The sequence below is a fragment of the Perna viridis genome, chromosome 6 (genome assembly GCF_037379345.1).
Source record: "Perna viridis isolate PV_CMFRI_1.1 ecotype Kerala chromosome 6, ASM3737934v1, whole genome shotgun sequence".
In the NCBI taxonomy this organism is placed as follows: Eukaryota; Metazoa; Mollusca; class Bivalvia; order Mytilida; family Mytilidae; genus Perna; species Perna viridis.
Genome location: NC_142450.1, coordinates 30,178,765 through 30,201,003, shown reverse-complemented (window position 1 = coordinate 30,201,003; position 22,239 = coordinate 30,178,765). Strand labels below are relative to the sequence as shown.

The following is a 22,239-nucleotide window of genomic DNA, read 5'->3' as shown; positions in this document are numbered from 1 at the left end:
CAGATTTGAAAAAAAAGAAAAAAAAACTTTCAAAGCAACAAATATTTTTAAATTATTTTTACCCGAAAGTTCCATATGTTGTAGTACATTGAACAATATTTCCCTTTGAACTCTGAAATTGGTGCAATATAGACAAGGTTTATATTAATTTAAAATTTAGTGACCATAAGCTTTAAGATATGTCTGAACAGATATTCGGAATAAGATAGGTGTCACTGTATCTCTTTTTCGATTAAATCATACTGGCAGGAGATATCAGTGTCGATTGCTAGGCAAATAATTCAAATTTCAATATAAAGGAAAACACCAAAAATGAATTAATTGGGATTAATTCTATACTCATGGAAAAAAGAAACTGTGCACACTCTTCGAGTTTAACACATAACTTAAAGACGGAAACATTCTTTTTCAATATTTTAACACATAAATGTTTATTCTGATTTCCTTAACACCCAAATTCAAATTGAAATGATTGTTAATCAGTAAACACTTTCTTAGCGAAAATAAAAAAAGATAGTAGGTGTGAAAAATGAATTCACAAATCTTATCTTAAAAAACAAACAGAAAATTACCGTACATTTTTCAATATCTTATTTCCGACGAAAACATTAAATTATTATTTTATGGACAGATAACACTATGAATTTATGATATAAATTTGGTTGTATTTCTTTTTGAAATATTATCGCAGCTACTGGAGTTTCTACTTTTAATTTTGGTGGGGAAAAAAGTACTAGTAATTTGTAATTTTTCCTTCTCTACTCGCTGACCTATCCTTCACTCTTATTATGCTGACCATATAGCTGGACTGATCCAATAGAAGGAACCCCGAAGAAACGCGAAAATCAAACCTTCGCAAATATTTTCTTCGAGGAGCATTATAGTACAATCTGAGGAACGATCTGAGCGAAAACGTATTGATCGCAGAAACCGCGAAAAAAGACGGGGCGAAAATTTTCCAGTTTACAGTACTATGAAGTCGGCCTCATATCTTGACCTACAGTTATATATCGATCGAAAAGGAGATACCATGACCAAACTATACGACAAACGTGATGACTTTGCATTCCGTTTAGTCAACTTTCATTTCATCTGTTACAACTTCACTTCAGAACCTTCGTAATGAATTTTCATATCTCAATTAATACGTTACGCCAGAGCTTGTCGTAACTACGTGGACTTTTTGTACTGTTTTAGACACTTTAGGTTTCTTGAACAGGGTTATGTTGCTACAAGATTGAAGTCATCACTACAGAAGTTTAATGCCGTTATTATGAACTCTCGGGTCGTTAAGGGGTATCCTTCTGCACCATAAAACCAGATTTGTTCACCGTGTCACAGTTTTTCTCTCTCTCTTTCGTATTCCCTGACATGACATTTTATGAGCAATTCGGCAGATGGTTCTTTAAAAGCAGAAGATGCTTATCCTACTGGTGCACCTGATATTAGTGAGTCCGGGTTGCTCATTTACTTTTGGTTCTTTATGCGTGTTACTTTGGTTACATCATGTTCTTTGTTGTGTGTGTCAGTTTTCCCTGTCTAGTCTTTGGAATATATTCTTTTGATTACAGGTTCGTATTTTAGTTCTCTTGATTATTGTTCCTCGAGTCTAGTTATGGTTTAAGACACACATAAGTCAGTATAACTGATACTTTGCGCATTATGTATTTACTAAAGCAGTAATTAAAGACTTTTATCGATGATTTAAAAATGTATGATGAAGTAGTATGAATTTTGTAAATGATTTATACTTTAAACATGTCAACAATGAGATTTATCAATACAAAACGAATTTCTTAATTTATCGACAGTGGAGAAAATATATGGAGTGCAACTCATTAGTTGGGTTTTCATTAATCAGTTTTTCCATTGTATTTTATGACACCCGTCTTTGCAATTAAACTATCACATAAAGACTAACAAAACTTGTTAGCCTCTTGATAATCAAAAACTGTTGTTTCATTTCAGAAACACTTTTGTGTCGGTAACAAAAGACGTATCGAACCGTACCAAATAATCCAAACATTCTACGCAATAACAAATATATATATTTAAAAAAAAAACTATGGTGATGCACATTGGTGCATTGTGTATTGTTTTGCTTCATCAATATTCCTATCGTAATGAAGTTATTTTTTGTGATTTTGTGAATTTGTAAATATCGACTAAATATGGCGTTTTAATACATGTTTTTGTTATCACAAATTGAGAACATAGCAAAAACTAAGTTGCTGCAGTACTAGTCTGACCTTCTTTGATATAGGTGAAGGCAAAAAACAAGTATCAAACTGCTGGCATACTATAATCTAAATATTTTTTTCTTTTGGTGATGTTAACATGCTTTTAATTTGGCATAGTAGAGTGAATTGACATAAAGGGAAGCCTGAAATTAGACAAATTATAAGATAAGAAAACTATAAAATTATTCTTGATTTAACTTTAAATCAGAATAAAAGGCAAATAAATCGACAGTGTCGACACTGAGACACAAAAATGGCTCAATTAAACCTGTTACGTAGTAATTCAAATACCGCAAAATAAAGGTACATATCTCTAATCTGTGCGTGATATACTCTATGAATCATCTACATTTGAAATCGCCATACGGTTTATGTTTTCATAAATTTCTGTTGACTGAATTACCGCGTTTAGTTTGGTCTAGATATTAGACTCATTTTCAAAGAAAAGATGATTGAACCATCACTAACGATAACGATGTACATTAAACAAATGAAAAGTGATTTTCAACCGACACGTCCTAATGGTATGCTTTGTTTTGTTACAAAACTCTTTGTTGCTGCATTAATTTTTATCAGAATACATCGGCGAGAGGCGTTTTTAATTCAGTTAAATTTGGTATGGAATGATGCTACTTTTGTTAACAAAATTAAATAACAAGTTTAATCTAATTGACGAGTCCTTGTAGCAGAAAATAACAGTAGATTAGGTAAACTTCAGACTCATGTTATCGAAAAATAAATGTTCGTCCATATTTAGAGGTTGATAGAAAATACGCAATTGCTTTGATCTTGAGAGTTTCTCACTCACTAATAAAATGTGCGGCAATTAAAAATTGTGAACTTTCGAGTCCTCATATTCGTAGTTCATCTATAAAGATCTAGATTTTCAAATCTTGAATTACACGGATTATCAAAACAATAAACTTAACCATACAAACAAAACAAAGCTACAATATTGATAATAATAAAATAAAGTATAACACCTTTAAAAAATTGAAATAGAAAAAAAAATAATAACAATTACAAAAAAATCCAAACCCTCACAAATAAATCAAATTGTTAATTAGGAGTGTACGTCAATGCCTATCGATCAGTTACGGTAGTAGAAATAGCAAAATATGAAAGTATCACTTTTGAAATAACTTAACTTTTCTGAACACGTGCTAATCCACGTTTGTTCTCCTTATTCATATTTTTAATTTGCTGAATGGTCCTATTTACGATAAAATTCGATATAGTGTGGTGAGCTACCGAATTGTAATGTAGTTGGTATTTCAGATGTGAATATGCACTATTTCATGGTACAGTAAATGAGCCATCAGCTGCTCAATGTCAGGTCTTTGGTCAGTTTCTATACCTTTCATAAAGAACGAGTTAAACAATATACCAACATGCCTTGTTCAACTGACTGAAAAAAAAGTGACACTAACACGAATGTACTTTTGTGTAGGGAATAACTATGGTGCACACTTGAAAATTACCTGCTATGCAGGTTATTTAGTGTGCACCACTCGATTTAGACTACTTCCTCATACACCGACAAATATAACAGTCATTCCTTACAATTTTAACCAGCAAAAAAAGGTTGATAACGTCACAGTTACATTACAAGATTTAGTCTATAAGGTGATGGACAGTTTTTTTCATTCATTCAGAAAGCGTGTTACTTCTAAAATTAAATTATCAATATCTGTTCTTAGATTATAATAAGGTCAATACAATTGGAATAGTGCAATATTACTTTCCGCGGCTTTTACAACGGTAAACTAACGCAAACAAATTGAAAAAGTGGATGTCATGGGAATGAATATTAAAACGACATCGTTTTAAATATAGTTCTTTAAGGAAGATGTTTTGATATTTTTCTATCCTATACTCATTTCTAGTTGATAACTTCAGTGGCGGATCCAGCTAGGGGAAGGGTGCAGGAAGTTGGTAACCCTCCTCTTTATTGGAAAATTCGTCATTTGCATGTGTAAAATCGACATAAAATCGAAGATAATGTCCAAGCACCCTTCTTCTGGGGAACCCTGGCTGGCATCCGTCCTTTTCAAAGTGTCTTGATTAGCCCTGCACTTTAATTAAGAAATTTCAACACAGATGTGAAAGGGGTGTAGATTCTGCGTCATTAATCTAGACATTTAAATTGATGTAGATATTAGAAATCATTAAGGAACGTAGACGCATTGACTCGTAAATATAAGCTACATAAATTTAAAGTCATATGTTCATATATCAGAAAGATCAAACCTTCTACCAAAGCCTTAAAATTACCATATAAAATGATTCTTTTATCATTGATAAATTTATTGAAATAGTCATATTTTATGCGGTGACATAAAATAAAGTAAATAATATTCAATACTATAATAATTACCAAAGTATATTGAAAACAATCGTAATTCTAAAAATTGATATTCAAATCACGATTATCATTCATTTATTTAATCAATATATGCTGGACTGAGTACATTAATTTCATAAATATTTATATAAAAAAAATTACATATCAGGTACACTGTATTAAATGTTTAAAAAAAAGTTTAATGCCAGTGAACAGCAATCATATGCCATATGGTTCGGTTGAAACAAACTCTTGTATGCCATTAAATATGGTGTCGTATAAATAATATAATTCCAAAGAATTAAAACATTAGTAGTAACTTGTATGAAAAACTGCCTGTATAATGTGACCATAATTTTTAGGGGCGGATCCAGACACTTTGAAAAGGAGATCACCAGCCCAGATTCCTACAAAAAGCAGGTGTTAGGACATTTTTGTCAATTTTGTCAAATTTACACATGAAAATGACATTTTTTTTTCAATAAAAAGGGGATTGCCAACCCCCTGCACCCCACTTTGGATTTGCCACTTTGTTTTGGAAAGTTACATACAATAGGTTTGATTGTATATCGCGGAGCAATAATAGACTGATAATTATGATACAAATCTCAAGTTAATTCACATTCATGCCAAATTAATAACATTGTGAAAGTCTTTGGCGATGCTTTCCATCAATTACATTTTGATAAAATAGTTTGCCCAATATCTATATGTACAATACGGTGGACGCTTTAGAAAACGCAGGGAAGAATGAGCTCTAGGGAGTCGGACTGTTAAGTAATCTAGATAAAATGTAACAGTGATGCATTAATTGTAAACAGTTTATGTATCATTGCCATGACACACCATGAAATAGTAACGTTTGACTTCAGGTAATTGTTAATTGCTATAGTTGTAACTAAGTTTGCACAAATTTACACTTAGGCATTACATACAGCTGACATTAGAATAAATCGTTTTAGGATAGGCCATTCCTAATATACTTTTGTTTACAGGTTTTACATTTTTTCTCAGAGAGGATGTATGTTGAATATATTGTATTATTATATTTTTTAAAACTTAATTTCATAATAAAAAATCGTTTGAAACAACATTTAGGGTAATCAAGGGAACCAATGTTATAGCGGTAATAAAAGAATGCAATCCAGGGACAAAGACCAGACATGGAAAACAGACATACACAACAAAGAACATAAAGTAACTAAAATCATAAATACAAAGTAACAAAAGCAAATGAGCAACTCGGACTTCACTAAAAACTGGGAGTCAAGTCAAGTCCGTGGAAGACAAACGAGGAAAGGAAAACTATGATCCGTTGAATAAATCAGTTTTCATGGTGGAGATGGATACACCATAACGATCCACGAGTTCATGATGACGACCATAAAACTTCTGTAGTGATGACTTCAACCTTGTAACAACATAACACTGTTCCAGAAGCCTACTTGATAGAGTTCTAGCGCGATACAAAAAGTCTGCGTAGTTTCGGCAAGCTCTTGCATAACGTATGAGTTGTGATATGAACACTCCATACGCAGGTGCTAAAGGGATGTTGCCACAGATGAAAGGAAAGTTGACAATTTTGAATGAAAAGTCATCAAGTTAGGGGTGATGGGTGATGAATGTTTTTGCATCATTTGATAACTATCTCCAATACAATTCTGTATGACTTCCCTTCAATTATCGTTCCTTAACCAATCGTATTAGAATAATTTCATTTTACCAGATACAATTTTATATGAAAATCTGAGGAATAAGTTTTAGATCATTGCACGATGACTGAAAAAGTTGCGCAGCATAATAGATATGAACTACCGTAAAGGTACAATTAAGACTTAACCACGATAGGTTACTGTGCCTAATCGCATTTTTATAAATATGGCGTTGAAAAAACATGTAAATATCTGAAAACATTACAAATAGGTAGATATAATAAAAAAAAAAAACTCGCGAATATTTAATTTTTCGTACATATCATTTTCCGAAAAGTCGAAGAGATAATTAGAAAGGAATTTACTCAATATTTCATTAAATTAATGGTGTCATTCTGGCACTAGCTGTAAAATGTAGGTCTCTTCCAAATAGATGAAGAAAATGGATGAAATTTTCACTTAATTTATATCCCCATGCTAATTATGGAACTGTCATAAACTCGATAACTTTTACCGTGGAAAGCATATACATTTGGCCTCAACCTATGGATCAAACATTGTCCTGATACAAATCACACACACGTAGACAATTAACATCAAAGCCCTTATTTGCATAAAATTTCTATTAGTGTCCCATTTTATTTTGCCGAATCATTTTTTCCTTATTGGAACCTGTGGTCAATCAAATCGGTTAAGCGACATTGTACTGTATAGTCATATCCGTAGTCATATAGTTTATTTATTTCGTCGTTTAATATTATAATGCGCACTTTTGAATTATGTTGTCTCTATTAAAGGAATAGTCGGTTTTACTTTTACATTTATGAGGGGTAATAACGAAATTACTTAAATAATAAATCTAGACAATAGTCAAGAGGAATAATCATTTAACAAATGACAATATCAGGGAAAACAACCGGACATTTTGAAGCATTCGCAATGAGCCTGACTTGGTACAAGCATTTTTAAATGATATGTGGGCTGAAACAGGTTTTAAAGCGCTCTTAACTTCCTGCTTCCATCATGGTTCATTATTTTAGTATATTTCAATCCAAATGGATTGAATAAAATTAGATAAAATTGCCACTAGTCAAAATCGGTAAAATTAGTAACAGCTTTGACATTACAAAAGATATGAACAAAAAATGAGTGAAAATAAAAAGAACTAAATACATTACAAATGATGAGCATATCTCCTTTGGTCTTCGATTATGTAAGTTTTTCATATTTTTATTGAACAAATCAGTATTCATTTACGCCTAGATGATTCGTAAATTGATAATTCAAATTACAAAATATTTACCACTAACTCAATTTACTGCAGTTTTACAGATAATAGTTGTTTAATTGATTTCACTTCTAATTCATCGGTAGAAACGTAAAGAAACCAATGCAAATACGAATATTATACGATTATTGAAATAGATTCCGCTGAAGGTTTACACTTTATGAGCCTGCAAAGAATCAATTTCAGACTTACAACTTTATTCAACCACATGAATGGCTTCAAATAAATAAGAGACAACATTTAATGAATTACAATGAAACTTGAAAATTTACCAATTAACAATGTTTAGATTGTTTGTTTTCCCGGTTGAAAATCGATTTGATCTTAATTGAAAGTGACAGTTTTGAATATAGAAGTTTCCAACTATATCGGCATAAGTAAACAATGGAACAGGAACAATGAAGCACTTGTGTCAATTGTGATGGTATGTTTAAGTACACATACTGTCATATAGACGTAATGTAATGATTCGAGCATTTATGATCGTACAATATGTTTGCGTTAGTTTTAATTTTTTGACGCAGGCCATATTCCAAAATATTCTTTTATGTCAAGTGTAAAAAAAGTTAAAGAAAAGGAAATTTGTTAGAATCATTTTAGTAATGATATGGATGTCTGATTTGTAGCTCACCTGAATCAAAGTGTAAGCTATTGTCATCACTGTGTTCTTCGTGCTTCACCTGTTCGAACCACTAATTAGACTTACGTCTTTAGCCAACATCATCCGTCTTGTCACCTTATGATAATGCCCTCAGAAATAATGAATGATGATTAAGTAGGCCTAAATGAAATATTATTGAATATATTTCTGCTTAAAATAATATGCCATCCATATTTAAGATTCTTCAAGTTGAGCAATTCAGGCTCTTTAGAGCCTTAAGTTATAGAGTACATTCATGTGCTGTCATAACGAAGATCAAGTAAAATGAAGAGACAGAATATTTCATATTTATCATCAATCGATAGAATTAATAAGACATCCAAGTATAATTGCATAGCAGAATAAGTTTTAGCATTTAGTATCCGAACTTATTTTCTAACTATCATATATTAACAAAGCATTCGGACAAATAAATTAATTACAGACACCTCCCTTCTTAAGAGAAACATCGGTGACTTTGAAATTGACATTTATATCAATACTTTTTGAATGAACGGCGAGCCTCTTTATCGATGTCATTTATAATTCTGAATGTACATTATATGAATAACATATCAGTGTTTAAACAAGGCATTTAAGCAGGCAAAACCTGAACAAAAATTATCAACATGAACAGAACCAAAAAGTAATTTGTAATGTATGACTCTTCATTGCAATTAAGTAGTGCTCCATCTGAGAATCATGCAAAATGTGATTCATGGGTAAAAATCCTACATATTTTTATTTTTGATATTTTGTTTGAAATGTCATAGTAAACAAAAATTTACATGTGGTTTTTCATATAACCCGTGCTCTTAGGAGATAAAAATTATATAGAATGCACTGTTGATTTCAAAATTAAGGGAGATGACTCTGTAAATGGCGCTCAAATACAATAGAATCTACTGTATTTTCAATGTCGATTATCTCCTAAGGGCAGGCAGACTTGAATGAATAATTACATATTTCATAGTATAGACCCATAAAACAACTTAATTACAAAAAATAAAAATATGTAGCCTTTTTTAGGGTGTATCACACTTTTCAGATTTTACATGATTCTTACAAAGACAGCTACTTAACACAATAGTTTAGGACTGCGAGGACAATACCACCAAAAATGGACAGCCTTTCACTTACAATATGGACCAGAAAAAAATCAATCCTAGTTTCTTTTTGTACATAACATTACCTTGGACAGTCCGCATTTTGTGATAAAGCCTTAAGAGCATCAAGTATAAGAAAAATTCGATGTAAAATTCACAGGTGATAGCGATTAAGTTACCAAGGTAGCGGTCATGTAGTTCATGCTGATTATTCAGAGCACTTAGTACTTTCAAAGCTCCAAATGCAATTTTCTTGATGCACTGCTAATGAAATATTATAGTAATTGACAGTGTAGAATTTTCCGTACTTCTGTGTAGTATAAAAAAGTTTCTAATTTATTTTTATTGCAATGTTCATATCTTGATGTTAATGAATCCCCTTTTGTACCATCCCATCGTGATTTTAGTTTTGGTGAAATGAAGCTTCATTGATCTCTGTCTCTTGACCATTGTAAAAAATAGACAGAATGTATCAAAATTGATACAATATAAATTTGTATACGGTTGCAGATTTAATATGATTGTTCAGACTCCATGGCAATGTGTATCGAAATTTGATGTATTTTTTTGTTTCCTATTTTCGATTCGATTTAATTTGTTCGTAAAAAAAACATGTATTCAGGATTGTATACACTCATTCTGGGCAAGCTTGTTAGGTTTAAAATATATCCTTCTATATGGTAAATTATTTGCTTTGTAATTGTACTTTCGGAAATCAATGTTGCTTCACCGGGGAATGGCTAATTCACAGTTCTTTCGATAACTTCTATAGTATCAATATTTGCACCGAAAAATTATTGCTGAAATTATCAATTAGCTGTTAATAAAAGTTCCATAACAACAAAAAACTGAATTAATTCAACGTAATTTCCATTTTTATTCGATTTTTATGTCCCTTTTATGATTTTCAGAAGAATGCTTTGGGTGTGCTTATTAGAAACGAAAAATCTGGATAGGTACAGAAAGAATATCAGAGTCCCAACAGAGCAATTTTTTTTACTTATATTTCCTTCTGTGACAGAAGATAGACTGTAAATTTAGAAATTATTGCGTGTATCTATTATTGCGCTTTTGTCATTTTAGTAACAAATTATAATGTGAAATTTGAAAAAAAAATCAAACGTCAGTTTTGTTCATTGGTTCGAGTATTAATTATCTCGACTTTAAGTACATCCCAATTTTTCGCAATAATACGTTCCCACATGAGTTCAGTATAGTACAACTGGTCAGAAAACCCATCAGTATCCGGTTTGTGCATGTAAAATATTTGTATACTTGATAAATGCAATTGAGAACCATACCAGTCTTTGACAAATAAGTTAGCTTCGGTAATTAAATCGAATCTTTAGTTTTTCCAAGATAGAGATGGTCAAAACATGACACCTGAATATATAATAAAATGACGTAATCAGCTTATAAATACCGAACAATTCGACCCAAACAAATTTTGGAACATGTCAACTCACAATTCCTAACAAAAATTATGAAAGGGCTTAAGTGTTACAATTCACATGCATTTCGGGAGCGTTTAAGTTTCACCTTCCTCGTACAAAAATATCGCAATAATTTTTGATTTTACAGCAGAAGTTGTTGTTTTTTTATTCATTCGGTAATTTTAATGTTTTGAATAAAACTGTTGTTGCTTTCAAAAAACAGCAACATTATGAATAAAATATGTAAAACTGAAATATTGTGCAATTAAGCAAATAGAACAGAACCAAATTCTGGATTGTTCTTTTTTAAAATAAAATATGAATATTCTCTTTCAAATTTGTTATGGAAGTAGAGCTATGATGATAAATTCTTCTTTATTTTTAATTCTAAAAAAAGTATTTGCATTATTTATCCACAAATCATCTAACGTATAATCCCTTCACTTGACATCAAATACATTTAATTATTTTTTCTCTGTTTTCCTATATTGTTTACATAATAAAAAGCCCCGTGCAGGTCTGGGTGTGAAAAGAATAGGCCTGCAGCCGTGCTAAGCTTGTCGTAAAAGGCGACTTAATAGTGCTCAGAAACCTAGCCGGGGGCTAGGCGCTCTGCCCACAGAGCAACTGGGATGTGTACCCCAGGTGGTGGAATGGGGTACCCCTGGCGTGTTACATGCTGGGGTTGTCAGACTATAATACGGAAAACCTGACTGCAAACCAAAGTTGTGCACCGTGTTGGGAAAGATGTCACGTTCCTTGCACGTTAAAGAATAGGAGTAGGAACCTTTGTGCTCCGCCACGGGAGGCTACATTGCCCGACCCTACCCATCCCCCCTTTTTTCTGGTCGCAATCAATATTTGTTGTCCCCATTATCCTTGTGTTTCCTCCCTTTTTTCATTTCATCATCATCATTTCATGTTCATTTTATCATCCATTTCATGTTCATCGCCTGAATATAGCTGAAATATTGCTGCTCAGGCGTTAAACCCCAACAATCAATCAATCAATTATACATAATAAAAAAATATATTTATTGTTTTCAAATTGTTTCTTAGCAACTAAACCCACAAACTCAACAATGTTTTAGATGTTGTTAGAATGTAACATTGGATACAATTCAGTAGACAAGTAGGGAATTATAAAAGTAAATTATTAAGGATACTTAAAGTGCATTTAGTAAAAAACTTATTTATATTATTTCAGGACCACAAAAAAACTGAAAAGGAAAATGTAAGACATGTCTCTGAAAAAAATTTACCGGTATGTTTTTTTCACATCGATACACGTTTTACGGTTCTCAGTGTAGATAACTTAGCACTTGTTTTTTCCACTACTGTTAGCCTTAATCACATGCATTGGAATTGTATTGCAACTTAGCAAATTGAATAGAGAAACAATTCAGTAGTATATGCATAGCACTTACTTGTTAGCAATGTAGAATTCAATATGTGGTGTGTTTAGAGGCAGTGATGTTAGTTGAGTTAAGAAATAGATTGATATCTAGTTTTTTGTATAAATGGTATTTATGACATTGACCCGCTGAAAAGAAAAAAAGCACTTGACGCGTATGAAATATCAAATCTGATTAAGAACCAAGTGAGCAGACATTTTGGCAAATTATATGAGTTCTTCAAGTCGTAGAAAAAAAATTGATGTTATCTGCAAATGTTCTTTGCCACGACTTCCGAAATTCGTGTTCATGCATTTAACCACGTAAAATTAACATGGAAGTCACAACAAAGAATTAAAAAATAACAATTATAGTTATCTCTAATTCTAGTTTTTAAAATCTTTCAGTAAGAGTTTTTCACATGCTTTTATTGTCATACAATTATATAAAAGGCTGTATGAAAATACCACTTTTTCTTTCTTTGTAATAATAGTTTGAACATTTAATTAAGGCCTTCTTTTCCAAATCGGTTTGATTGACAATTATTGTTAGTATGTTTAGTACTTAATTTAATTTTCAGGAAATATTGTCTTAGTCTCATAAGAGGATATGTAAGTCTCGTTCTACTTTCATTTCCTTACCGGAATTTCTTATGTATAACGTATTGAAATCCAAAACCGGTGTGCATTTATTTCTTTACTTCCGGGATCTCGAAACGATGTGTTACAGTGCAAAATCTTCTATTTTTTTCATGTCATTGTATTTTATTTGGTTGTGTATGTAGAGTATTTCTTGTGCTCACGTTTAACCCATGCACTTGGATTTTGGTTTACCGGAATTGACTAATTATTGACCCTTCGGTATTTTAGTTGCTGACATTTGTGACAGTGGTTAGTGTTGAAATAATATACGGTACTTGCTTTCATTTGATGGTGCAATTTAAAAGAAGGAACCATATAGATTCCATTAAACCACAAAGTGTTTTGTTGTTTGTTTTACATGTCTGTTTGCAGTTTGTGGGTTTTTCAAACACATTTCTTGTGGTTTAATCACACTTCTTTTTCCACCATTTTAATGTAATAAGTGTAAATGTTTGTAAGAATCAGGCAGGAGATGATAAATGCATGTCATAAAATCCGACGACTTTAGTTTTAGTTCTTGTTCAGAAACAGTTACTGATCACATAATCAGTCTTAGTTTTTCATTTGGTTGTTGCGCTTTTGAGATAACATTATATAGATTGCCGATGAAATTTCCACTTGCAAGTTATCTTTCTTAATTTGGCTTCATTTGGTTGATTTTAGTGGGAGTTGAATGTACGATTTCCTAGAAAGTGTAAATCTGAATGCAGAAAAGGTTGTTATATGAAAGTATAGCATATGTAGACTGAAAAACATCATTTGTTTGGTGGGTTTTTCTACACCATGAATCACTTTACCATAGGCAGTGTCTGAATTTTATATGTATTGGTACTTAAAAGGAAACTTTATTATTGTAATTTTAAAAGAAATTACCCCTTTTTCACTTAAAATTTCTTCTTTTGTTTGAAGGTGAATACCTGTTACATATGTTCTGTGAAAAACACTCTGTTTTCTGTTTAATTTGTATTCGATATTTGAAATCAATTATTTTTGTACATGCTTAATATTATATATAGAACAAAAAAAGACTATAAATGTTTAAGCACATATTTGAAATAGGAAATATTCTGTTTGACTTTACTACCAGTAATTGAAAATCTAACAATTTAATAAACTCTAGATCATTTATACAATATTATAGTAAAAATATTTTACTGAAAATTGATTTTTCAGGGAAGATTCGATGCGGAGGGGTATTTGCATGATCTAGTGACGAGAAATAAAATTCGGAAAAAATTAAAAGCGGCCAGAGAACGTCATAATAATATGCTAGATTCCGAAGGAGACTCGGATGACGAAGACGACGAGGAACCAAAACCAAAAGGACCAAGTCTTCTCAGTAAAATAAAGGACGGTTCAGTAACGAGTAGCATGCATTCCGGGGAGGTATTAAGTAGAGCAGGAGACCACTGGGAGAACAGTAAGGACTCTGGAAAAGGGACACCATCCGTAGCCACAGTTAGTTATAACGATGGTAATGTTGACCACAATTCTCCATCTAAAACAATGGTAAGTATTTTTCTCTTTCAACTAAAATATAAATCTGCTCTCTCTTTTAATAAATAAATAAGATGCAGATTTCAAGTAGTTTCATTGCTATAAAGATTGTAAGTTACAAATACATCAAAGACCAATATATGCTTTGGAAGATAAGTAGTCTATGCTTAATATGCTGTGATAAAGTATCAATGCAAAGGCTTATATTTGGTCGTAAAGATATTTTTATTGTATTAATCTGAAAGTGTTAAAAACTCCTTCAAGTAGACATTGTTTGAAATTAGACAAGGTAAATTAAAAATGTAATAAAAATAGGATTTAATGGAGCATATGTGTAAATTGTAATAAATTATACGTACCGATATCGATGACTTCAAGTCGTTATTCCATGTTTTTTCATTTAATCAGCATGTTTTTTTCATTTTTTATAGAAACGAGTAAGGATTAAAATGAATTCTGTCCGCCATTTGTCATCAATTGATGAATTAAAACACAGGTACCAGAAGGAATCTCAAAAACAAATGGAGCTTTTAGAAACAATTCGACAATTAAGGGGTATTAACAAAGACGATTTCTATAAAGATTTTGATAACTCGTCCGACGAGGAGGTTACTCTTCAGCCTCCAAAGCCACGGAAGCAGTCTTTAGTTCCGAAGTCTTTAATTCCGAAAAGCGTTAAATCTCAAGTGGTGGAGGCAACAATCGAACATGTTGAAAAAATGAACAACGGTGTAACAAGAAGGACCAGAACACCAAAATCTGGCAATAAATCAAATGAAAAAGTTGCTCCGACAGCTGTTAAAACGGTCACTAAAACCGTCGACACCGCAAAATCAGATGAGAAAAAAGACGATAAAACAGAAAACGAGAGTAAAACAAACAAAGACACGGTTGATAAAATGAAAAACGACAGTAGTAAGAATGCGAATAATGAAGCTGAAGTAACAGAAACAGCAGTGGATGATCTTTTGCCATCGGATGTGAATGGTTACGAAGATAACGACTTAGATTTCGAGCGAGAGCTGTCCCCGATAGCAAACCAAATGTTAACACCAGATAGAATCTCCACGCCAGATACTCCCGACTTTGCCGCTGTTTCAACGGCTGGTTGTACCCCGGAGCCATCCCCTTCTCCTGAACCAACATCGGAACCGGAGAAAGAAAGCGTACTTATTGATATTGCAGAAAGAGAACCGGCTCCGGTTGAAGAGCCTCAAAGGTCAGAACCGAAATCACCTGACACAAGTCGGAGATTAAAATTAAGAAGTGGAAAACTTATAAGAATAAGAGGCAGCAGAGTCGATTCGCGGTGGCCATCAGGGCATAGATATTTCACAAAACCAATGCCGGCAAATTTTGGAAAGAATTATAGGAACTGTTATTATGCAAGAGATAGAGTATTATCTAAATTATCTGTTAAACAAAATGATCTTCATTTGAACAGGAGACGAGACGCTAAGCTGAGACAAAGTTGTTTTGGACAAGACTCTTGGCGTGAAACTTTAATCAGAATCGCTTATGAAAAAGAATTCGAGTATTTAAAACGCCGCTCACTAACTTTGTTCCCTTACAAACAAAGTCCTTTACTGGACGCAGTCGGATCTCTTGATTCGATGAAAAAATACAAAGGACCAAGTCATTTAAATTATCCTTCAAAACAAGACATACTGAGTCGCCGAACAAAACGAATAATGGACGCTTCTAAAAGCAACGTTGTGAAGAATGTGAACGTGAATTTTGACTCTGTTCACAAACACGAGGAAGAACATGATACTAGTCGGGTAAAATCAGGACAAGAAAGTAATGACCTTGGATATGATTCGGGTGACAATGTTGTGGATTCAGTACAAAGTTATAGTCCTGCTGGTCAAAAACTAGTTAAGGTGACAATTACTAATAGAAAACGCACTGGCAGGAATCCACCAAAACGGGTTGTTAAAGCAGATAACAGAACGACAGTGTGGTGATAAAGGAAATGTTTTGTTTTTAATGAATTTGATTTTTTTTTTAAATTTTCAAATCGGATTTCGTATACTAATCATATGACATTAGATATTATTGTTAAATCTGCAATTTTAGATCTATATAAGCAGTAAAAATACTACCTTAGATGTATCATTTTTTTTACAGATGAAACAAAGCGAAGTTTGGCATATAGTTACCTTAAGTGTTCTTTGTGTAGAGGTTTACCGGCGTAAAATTTGTGAAATTACAATGTGAAAAGGGAACAGAGTCTAAATAGTTATTTCTCATAATTGTAGATGAGTCATTGAGATGGAAGTGTTTGGAATGTCTTTTAAGATTGGAGATGCAGTTGCTACCTACCTTACCAATATAATATATTTAATTTAAAATTTCCTTACCATTCCGGGTTGTTGTCTCTTTGACATATTCACCATTCTCGTTATATTGTTTTATAGTCATCATCTACTTTCTAGAAAGTTCGAATAGAATGCTGAATTTGTAGCTGGTCTATTGTTTACACTTAAACTCTGAATTTAAACGACATATATAATCTCTACATCTTCCATTGACAAATAATTATATTACGCATTCATGTTTTAAGAAGTTTTATCTACACAAAGTGAGTAATTTGCATAGAATTGATTATCATTGAACATATGTCCACCATGAAGAGTCATAAATAGTTCTATCAATGTTTTTAAAACCTTCCAAATTCTTTTTTTTAACAAATATGGCCAAGTATAGACATTGGCAAAAATATCTACGTTTCGTGGTATAAAGTTGAAAGGAGAAGGGCGATAAAAACTCTCATTGGCCTAAAAACTGGAGACCAATCATAAAGTGTTAGAAGATTTAATTGTGAATTAGAAGACTTCAATCCATCTTAATTGAGATAACATAAAGAGTTCTGAAAATTCTTGCCTTAAAAGTACAAAAGAATTTGGAAGTTTCCCCAAATTAAGTTCTTATGACAATTTTGTACTTTTTTGGTCACTTTCTGGTCATTTTAGCAAAGATATTGTGTCTACACCCAAGAAACAACTACATATTTAGTAAATGTATCCACTATTACATAGTTTATGATATGTGCAAATACAACAATGTATACAGTTGTTTCTTGGGTTTAAACATAGTGTATTGGATATAAATATGTTCGTAACATCAACAAAGTAACTTGCACGAATCACCTCCCGTCTGATATTTGCAGAAGACTTATACTTACTTATTGTAAATATTGCTATTACAGTCAGGTAAAAACTCAATAACAGCAGAAATACTAGAGAACGCTAATTTGGTTCTTAAAAAAATAAGAACATTTTCTTTCAGGTGATGCAAAGAAAGTGTTCCTCTTTGACGTATATATCTACGAAAATAGTTTTCAGGTGCAGTGTTACTGTCAGGAAATATTGTTGATTTTGTTTTGCAATCTTTTATTATATTGTCACAAGTGTTTAACTTATTGTTTCACGCATGCAGTCGTACACGGCTGGTTTTTTTCAAATAAACTTTCGCTATGAGTTTATGAATTACTTTATTTTATCGACGTCATTGATGAGTGATATTGATCGTAAATGTAATTAAAGGCATTAAATATATCCGTGACATCTGAAACCTACATTAGCAACCAGTGTTAGGAACGTCTACACTTTTCAAGTAGATGGAACAAAAGCTGACGTGACTTGTTAAACAAAATTACAAAATAGAAATAAACAAAAACAAACAAAAAACAAAAACAAAAACAAAAACAAAACAAAACATCTCGTAATAAACAAATCCCGTCCTATCTGTTGTATAATTTATTTTATGGGTATTACAACTAGTAATTCAGTTTAAAGTCAGGAAAGTAGAGCTGGTCTTCACTTGAATAAATGACAATAATTTGGTGGTTAACAAAGGAATTCAAAATTTCTTTTATCTTATATATACTTTTATCTAAGCTTGGTAGAAAGTGGTCAATTTTCCACTTATCTACCACTGGAAATTCACCACGTGATTGTCATTTAATCAAAGGAAGACCAACTCTTTTTCTTAATGATTATAACGACAGTTTGAATAGAATTTAAATCAGGGAAGAACAATATTTAAACATAAATTACAGTAGGGATGGAACGGACACAAACAAACATACAAACAAAACATAATTGACAGAGAGCAACAAAGCTATAGCAGCCAAGCGGCCTCGGATTTTTTCTAATAAAGAATAACAAAAAACGATAAACTTTAGATAGTAATCAAATGAATAGTACGAATAATACAAATATTTTATTTATCAACAGGCTCTAGGTTTTTGGAGAAATATGTATTATTCAAGACTTGATGCCATCTTTTCTACTTTTTAAACCTTGAAACTTTATTGTTATCAGCAAAATTTACGAAAGGGATCATGTTTCGAGTTTAACATTTAAAGTTAGTTAATTATAATCTGATAGTAAAATAGGGGAAGCAAGAAATTTCAAAAATTGATGCTGAATTGATTTTATTCTAAGCTGATATTAAACGTAATAGTTAACTCGTGACTATTTTATTTTTTGCTGAATTTTTTTTAGTTCATATAATCCAATTATCCCAAGAAGTAAAACAACCAGCGAATAATTTTCATTTACGCACATATCTGAATAAAACATTAATCAACACATTATATGATTCGTATGTGTGCAAAATAGGTATATATTTGTTATGTTTAATGGAGTCATATATAAATATAATAAAGTAAAGGTCAAAATCTATTTCATAAAGTTCATAAAATGTTTAACAATGAAGCAATGTGGGAAATAGAACAAAACCTAAAAAAGGAATAAAGTGCTCAGGACAACTCGGCGGGTGTTTCTAGAAAAGCAGAGGACGCTTACGCTACCGGTGCACCTGGTCCATGCCCCCCGTTTTTAGTGGAGGCCGAGTTGCTCTTTTGCTTTTGTTATTTTAGTTACTTTATGTTCTTTGTAGTGTATGTCTGTTTTCCATGTCTTGTCTTTGTCCCTGGATTACATTCTTTTGATTACTGCTATAACCTTGGTTACCTTGATTACTCTTTAAGTAAACATGGTTTGTCATTGTTATTTAAGGACCTTAATAAAATCTTACATTTTTAACAGATACAAAGCAATGATTCAATCCATTTTGATTTTTTATCCTTCCAAAAATATTTTGTAAGCATTATAGATGCCGTCTATGGATATTAGGTGATCAAGAAGCATGCCGATTCGTCAATAAGTTAACTTATGAAGAAATTATGATATTATATTTTATTTTCTCTTTAAAATGTATAAAATTCAAAATTACCCGTTTGATGAAAAGTTCAATACAAATAGGTTAATCTAAAGCAGTTTTGTAAAATCTGAAGTTGGCATTTCAAAAAGCTTTCATGTGTTTAGTCATACCGATATATATTTTTCTGAGTTTCAGTTCAGTTTAACTTGTGTCGGACAAAGAATTTCATTTTTTTCATACCTGCAACACGTAGATGATAAAATATTAAATGTAACATTAAAAAAATAGGGCTTTTGATAATTATAAGAAAATAAAACTAACTTTGTTGGCATAGCAAAGAAACAAAACATCACGTCCTTGCAAAGCATTAAAATAAGGCATCTTTTTCCCTTTCAAACAAACCTCATTTGACCTAAATGTAAAATGTTCGTTTTGTTTCAATTTTGACTTATATTAATCGAAAGAATGGTTTTCTTTTGTCACCTTTCTATACACAGAAATATTCATAAGAAAGCCAAATCGTTTTTAACTGCATTATTATAAATGACATCAAATTTTACTTTTCGACCCTTGCTTTTATGACAACACTGCTTTTAACATTTACGTATCTTATGTAAATATCTATCGACCTAAAATCCCTCAAGTGGAGAGTTTCCGTAATCTGACCCTTGAACTGTATTTTGTGTACATTTCCAAATTACAAAATCCGATTTCAGACTATATAATTCCAGTGATTAATTCCTTGGAATTCGAACGACGGCTCAATTAAAATTAATGATAACACATTTACTGATACCAAAAAAATTTAAAGGTCAGTTTGTTTGTTTGTTGGGGTTTAACGTCCGAGCAGCAATATTTCAGCTATATTCAGACAATGAACATGAAATGGATGATAAAATGAACATGAAATAAAAAAAAAGGATGGGTCACAAGGATAATAGGGTCGACAAATTTTGATTGCCACTGGAAAAAGGGGGGATGGGTAAGGTCGGGCAATTTAGCCTCCTGTGGCGGAGCGCAAAGGTTCCTACTCCTATCGAATACCACAGCAGGGTTCTTTAACGTGCGAGGAACGTGGCATCTTTCCCAACACGGTGCACCACTATGGTTTGCGGCTAGGTTTTCCGTATTATAGCCTGACAACCCCAGCATGTAACACACCACCTGGGGCACACATTCCAGTTGTTCTATGAGCACCTAGCCCTGGATAGGTTTCTGAGCACTATTTAGTCGCCTTTTACGACAAGCTTGGCGCTGCTGCAGGCCTATTCTTTTAACATTCGCCCGGACCTGCACGGGGCAAAGTACTAAAGGTCAGTGGTCGAGAAAAAGGAAGACTATTAACATTACAAACAAACAAAAATCATAGCACAGAAACCAAAAGAAAGACCAATCGAGAAAAAATAGTGACTGAGGAGTTTAGACTTAGTGTGTTGGATGGTAAGCACAACGTCACCATGTTTATCGTGTCTTATTCTGTATTTCACAGTAGGAAACTGTTATTTAATAATTAGTCAGAAAAAAAGGATTAAGTGTTCTAATGATGAAAATCGATATACTGGTCGACCTAAAAATATACCGATAAATAGATTGAAAAGTTATTACGATACCAAAAGTCTTTTCAACCATTATAACCATACGAGGATTTACTTTGCTCTGACAAGAAATATAAAACTTGGTCGAAACATCAGCGCTATAACAGCTTATCAGCGAAGTCGAATGTCATTTGGGTACAAATAGCTCTCAGACTCTCATAGACAAAACAAAATCATACTGACCACGAAACAGACTTCTAATTTTAATCAAAAGCTTTCACTTGAATTCAATCGATATATAGGTAATTAAAGTAATTATTTTATACATGACACCTGAAACCTACATGTATATTAATTGTTAGTAATATCTAGTTTTTTCAATTAAATGAAACAATCAACTGTTAAACTATGTCATTAATATCTTAAACAGAATTATTTTGCCATCAACAAAGCTGATTGTTAGTATGATGAGTCCGGTTTCAAGGAGATTATATTCGAAACGTATCCCCAATACCCACCGTAATACAAAACTAGTGTGTTTTGAAAATACGGCACAGCGAGTTTTACTTCGTTAATAATTAAGGACTGCGTGAGAACATTTTAAGCGTATCTATTAGTTGTCTAAGTTTCCAAAAAACAAAGAATAATAGGATAATTAATTAGAAAGCGTGAAAAATCAAAATATTATCACGAGTGCCGAAGAACGCATAGATTTAATGAGTGTGAGGAACTTGTTACGCGCACGATTTAAATCTTCAAGTGTTCTTGGCACGAGTGATCATATTTTGGTTATTCACGATAACCAATTGATTATCCTATTTATTATATAGATTTTCTTCATTATTTATCGATGTTTTCAACATGAATTGTAAATTCTGTGATTTCATGGCGGATTGATATTCGTGTTGTGGCGCTTTGGTGAGAGAATGTCCGAGAGTATGATTAACGAGTTTATTTCAGTGTAAATTATTGATAATTATTACACTGGGAACATTCATTAAAACACACCTCATTTGATTTAGAGGTTAGAACATAAGTTTTGTTTTGTTTTGTTTCGGTAAGTCATAACATAAAAATACGAAAATTGTACATGCATTCTCTACTTTGTGATAGCATCGATCCTAAAGAACTTATGTTAATGTGTTTCTTTCGAGCTTTAACTGTCTTTTGCGCAATCACGTCCTATACAATTTTCTGAAACAGTTTTTCAAGATTCATTCACTTTCTGGTATAGTTCTTCGGTTGCCGTCATCGACTGGCGCATTATTATCATCGACACGATGATATCCATCAGAAG

General features: G+C 32.2%; 1 protein-coding gene across 3 annotated transcripts in view; it reads left to right on the top strand.

The window, feature by feature from the left end:
• LOC148614494 (uncharacterized) overlaps positions 1 to 16,344 on the top strand; it is a 39,128-nt gene extending 22,784 nt beyond the window's left edge. The window contains exons 3-5 of one of the 3 annotated variants that reach the window (XM_088588596.1): positions 11,911 to 11,967; positions 13,912 to 14,247; positions 14,667 to 16,344. In XM_088588596.1, coding sequence (XP_088444722.1) covers positions 11,911 to 11,967; positions 13,912 to 14,247; positions 14,667 to 16,202 — 1,929 coding nt within the window. In that variant the 3' untranslated portion in view covers positions 16,203 to 16,344. Of the gene's footprint in view, positions 1 to 11,910; positions 11,968 to 12,643; positions 12,988 to 13,911; positions 14,248 to 14,666 lie in introns of those variants that run through there. The other 2 variants (XM_088588598.1, XM_088588597.1) reach the window with 2 other exon arrangements.
• The last annotated feature ends 5,895 nt before the right edge of the window (positions 16,345 to 22,239 follow it).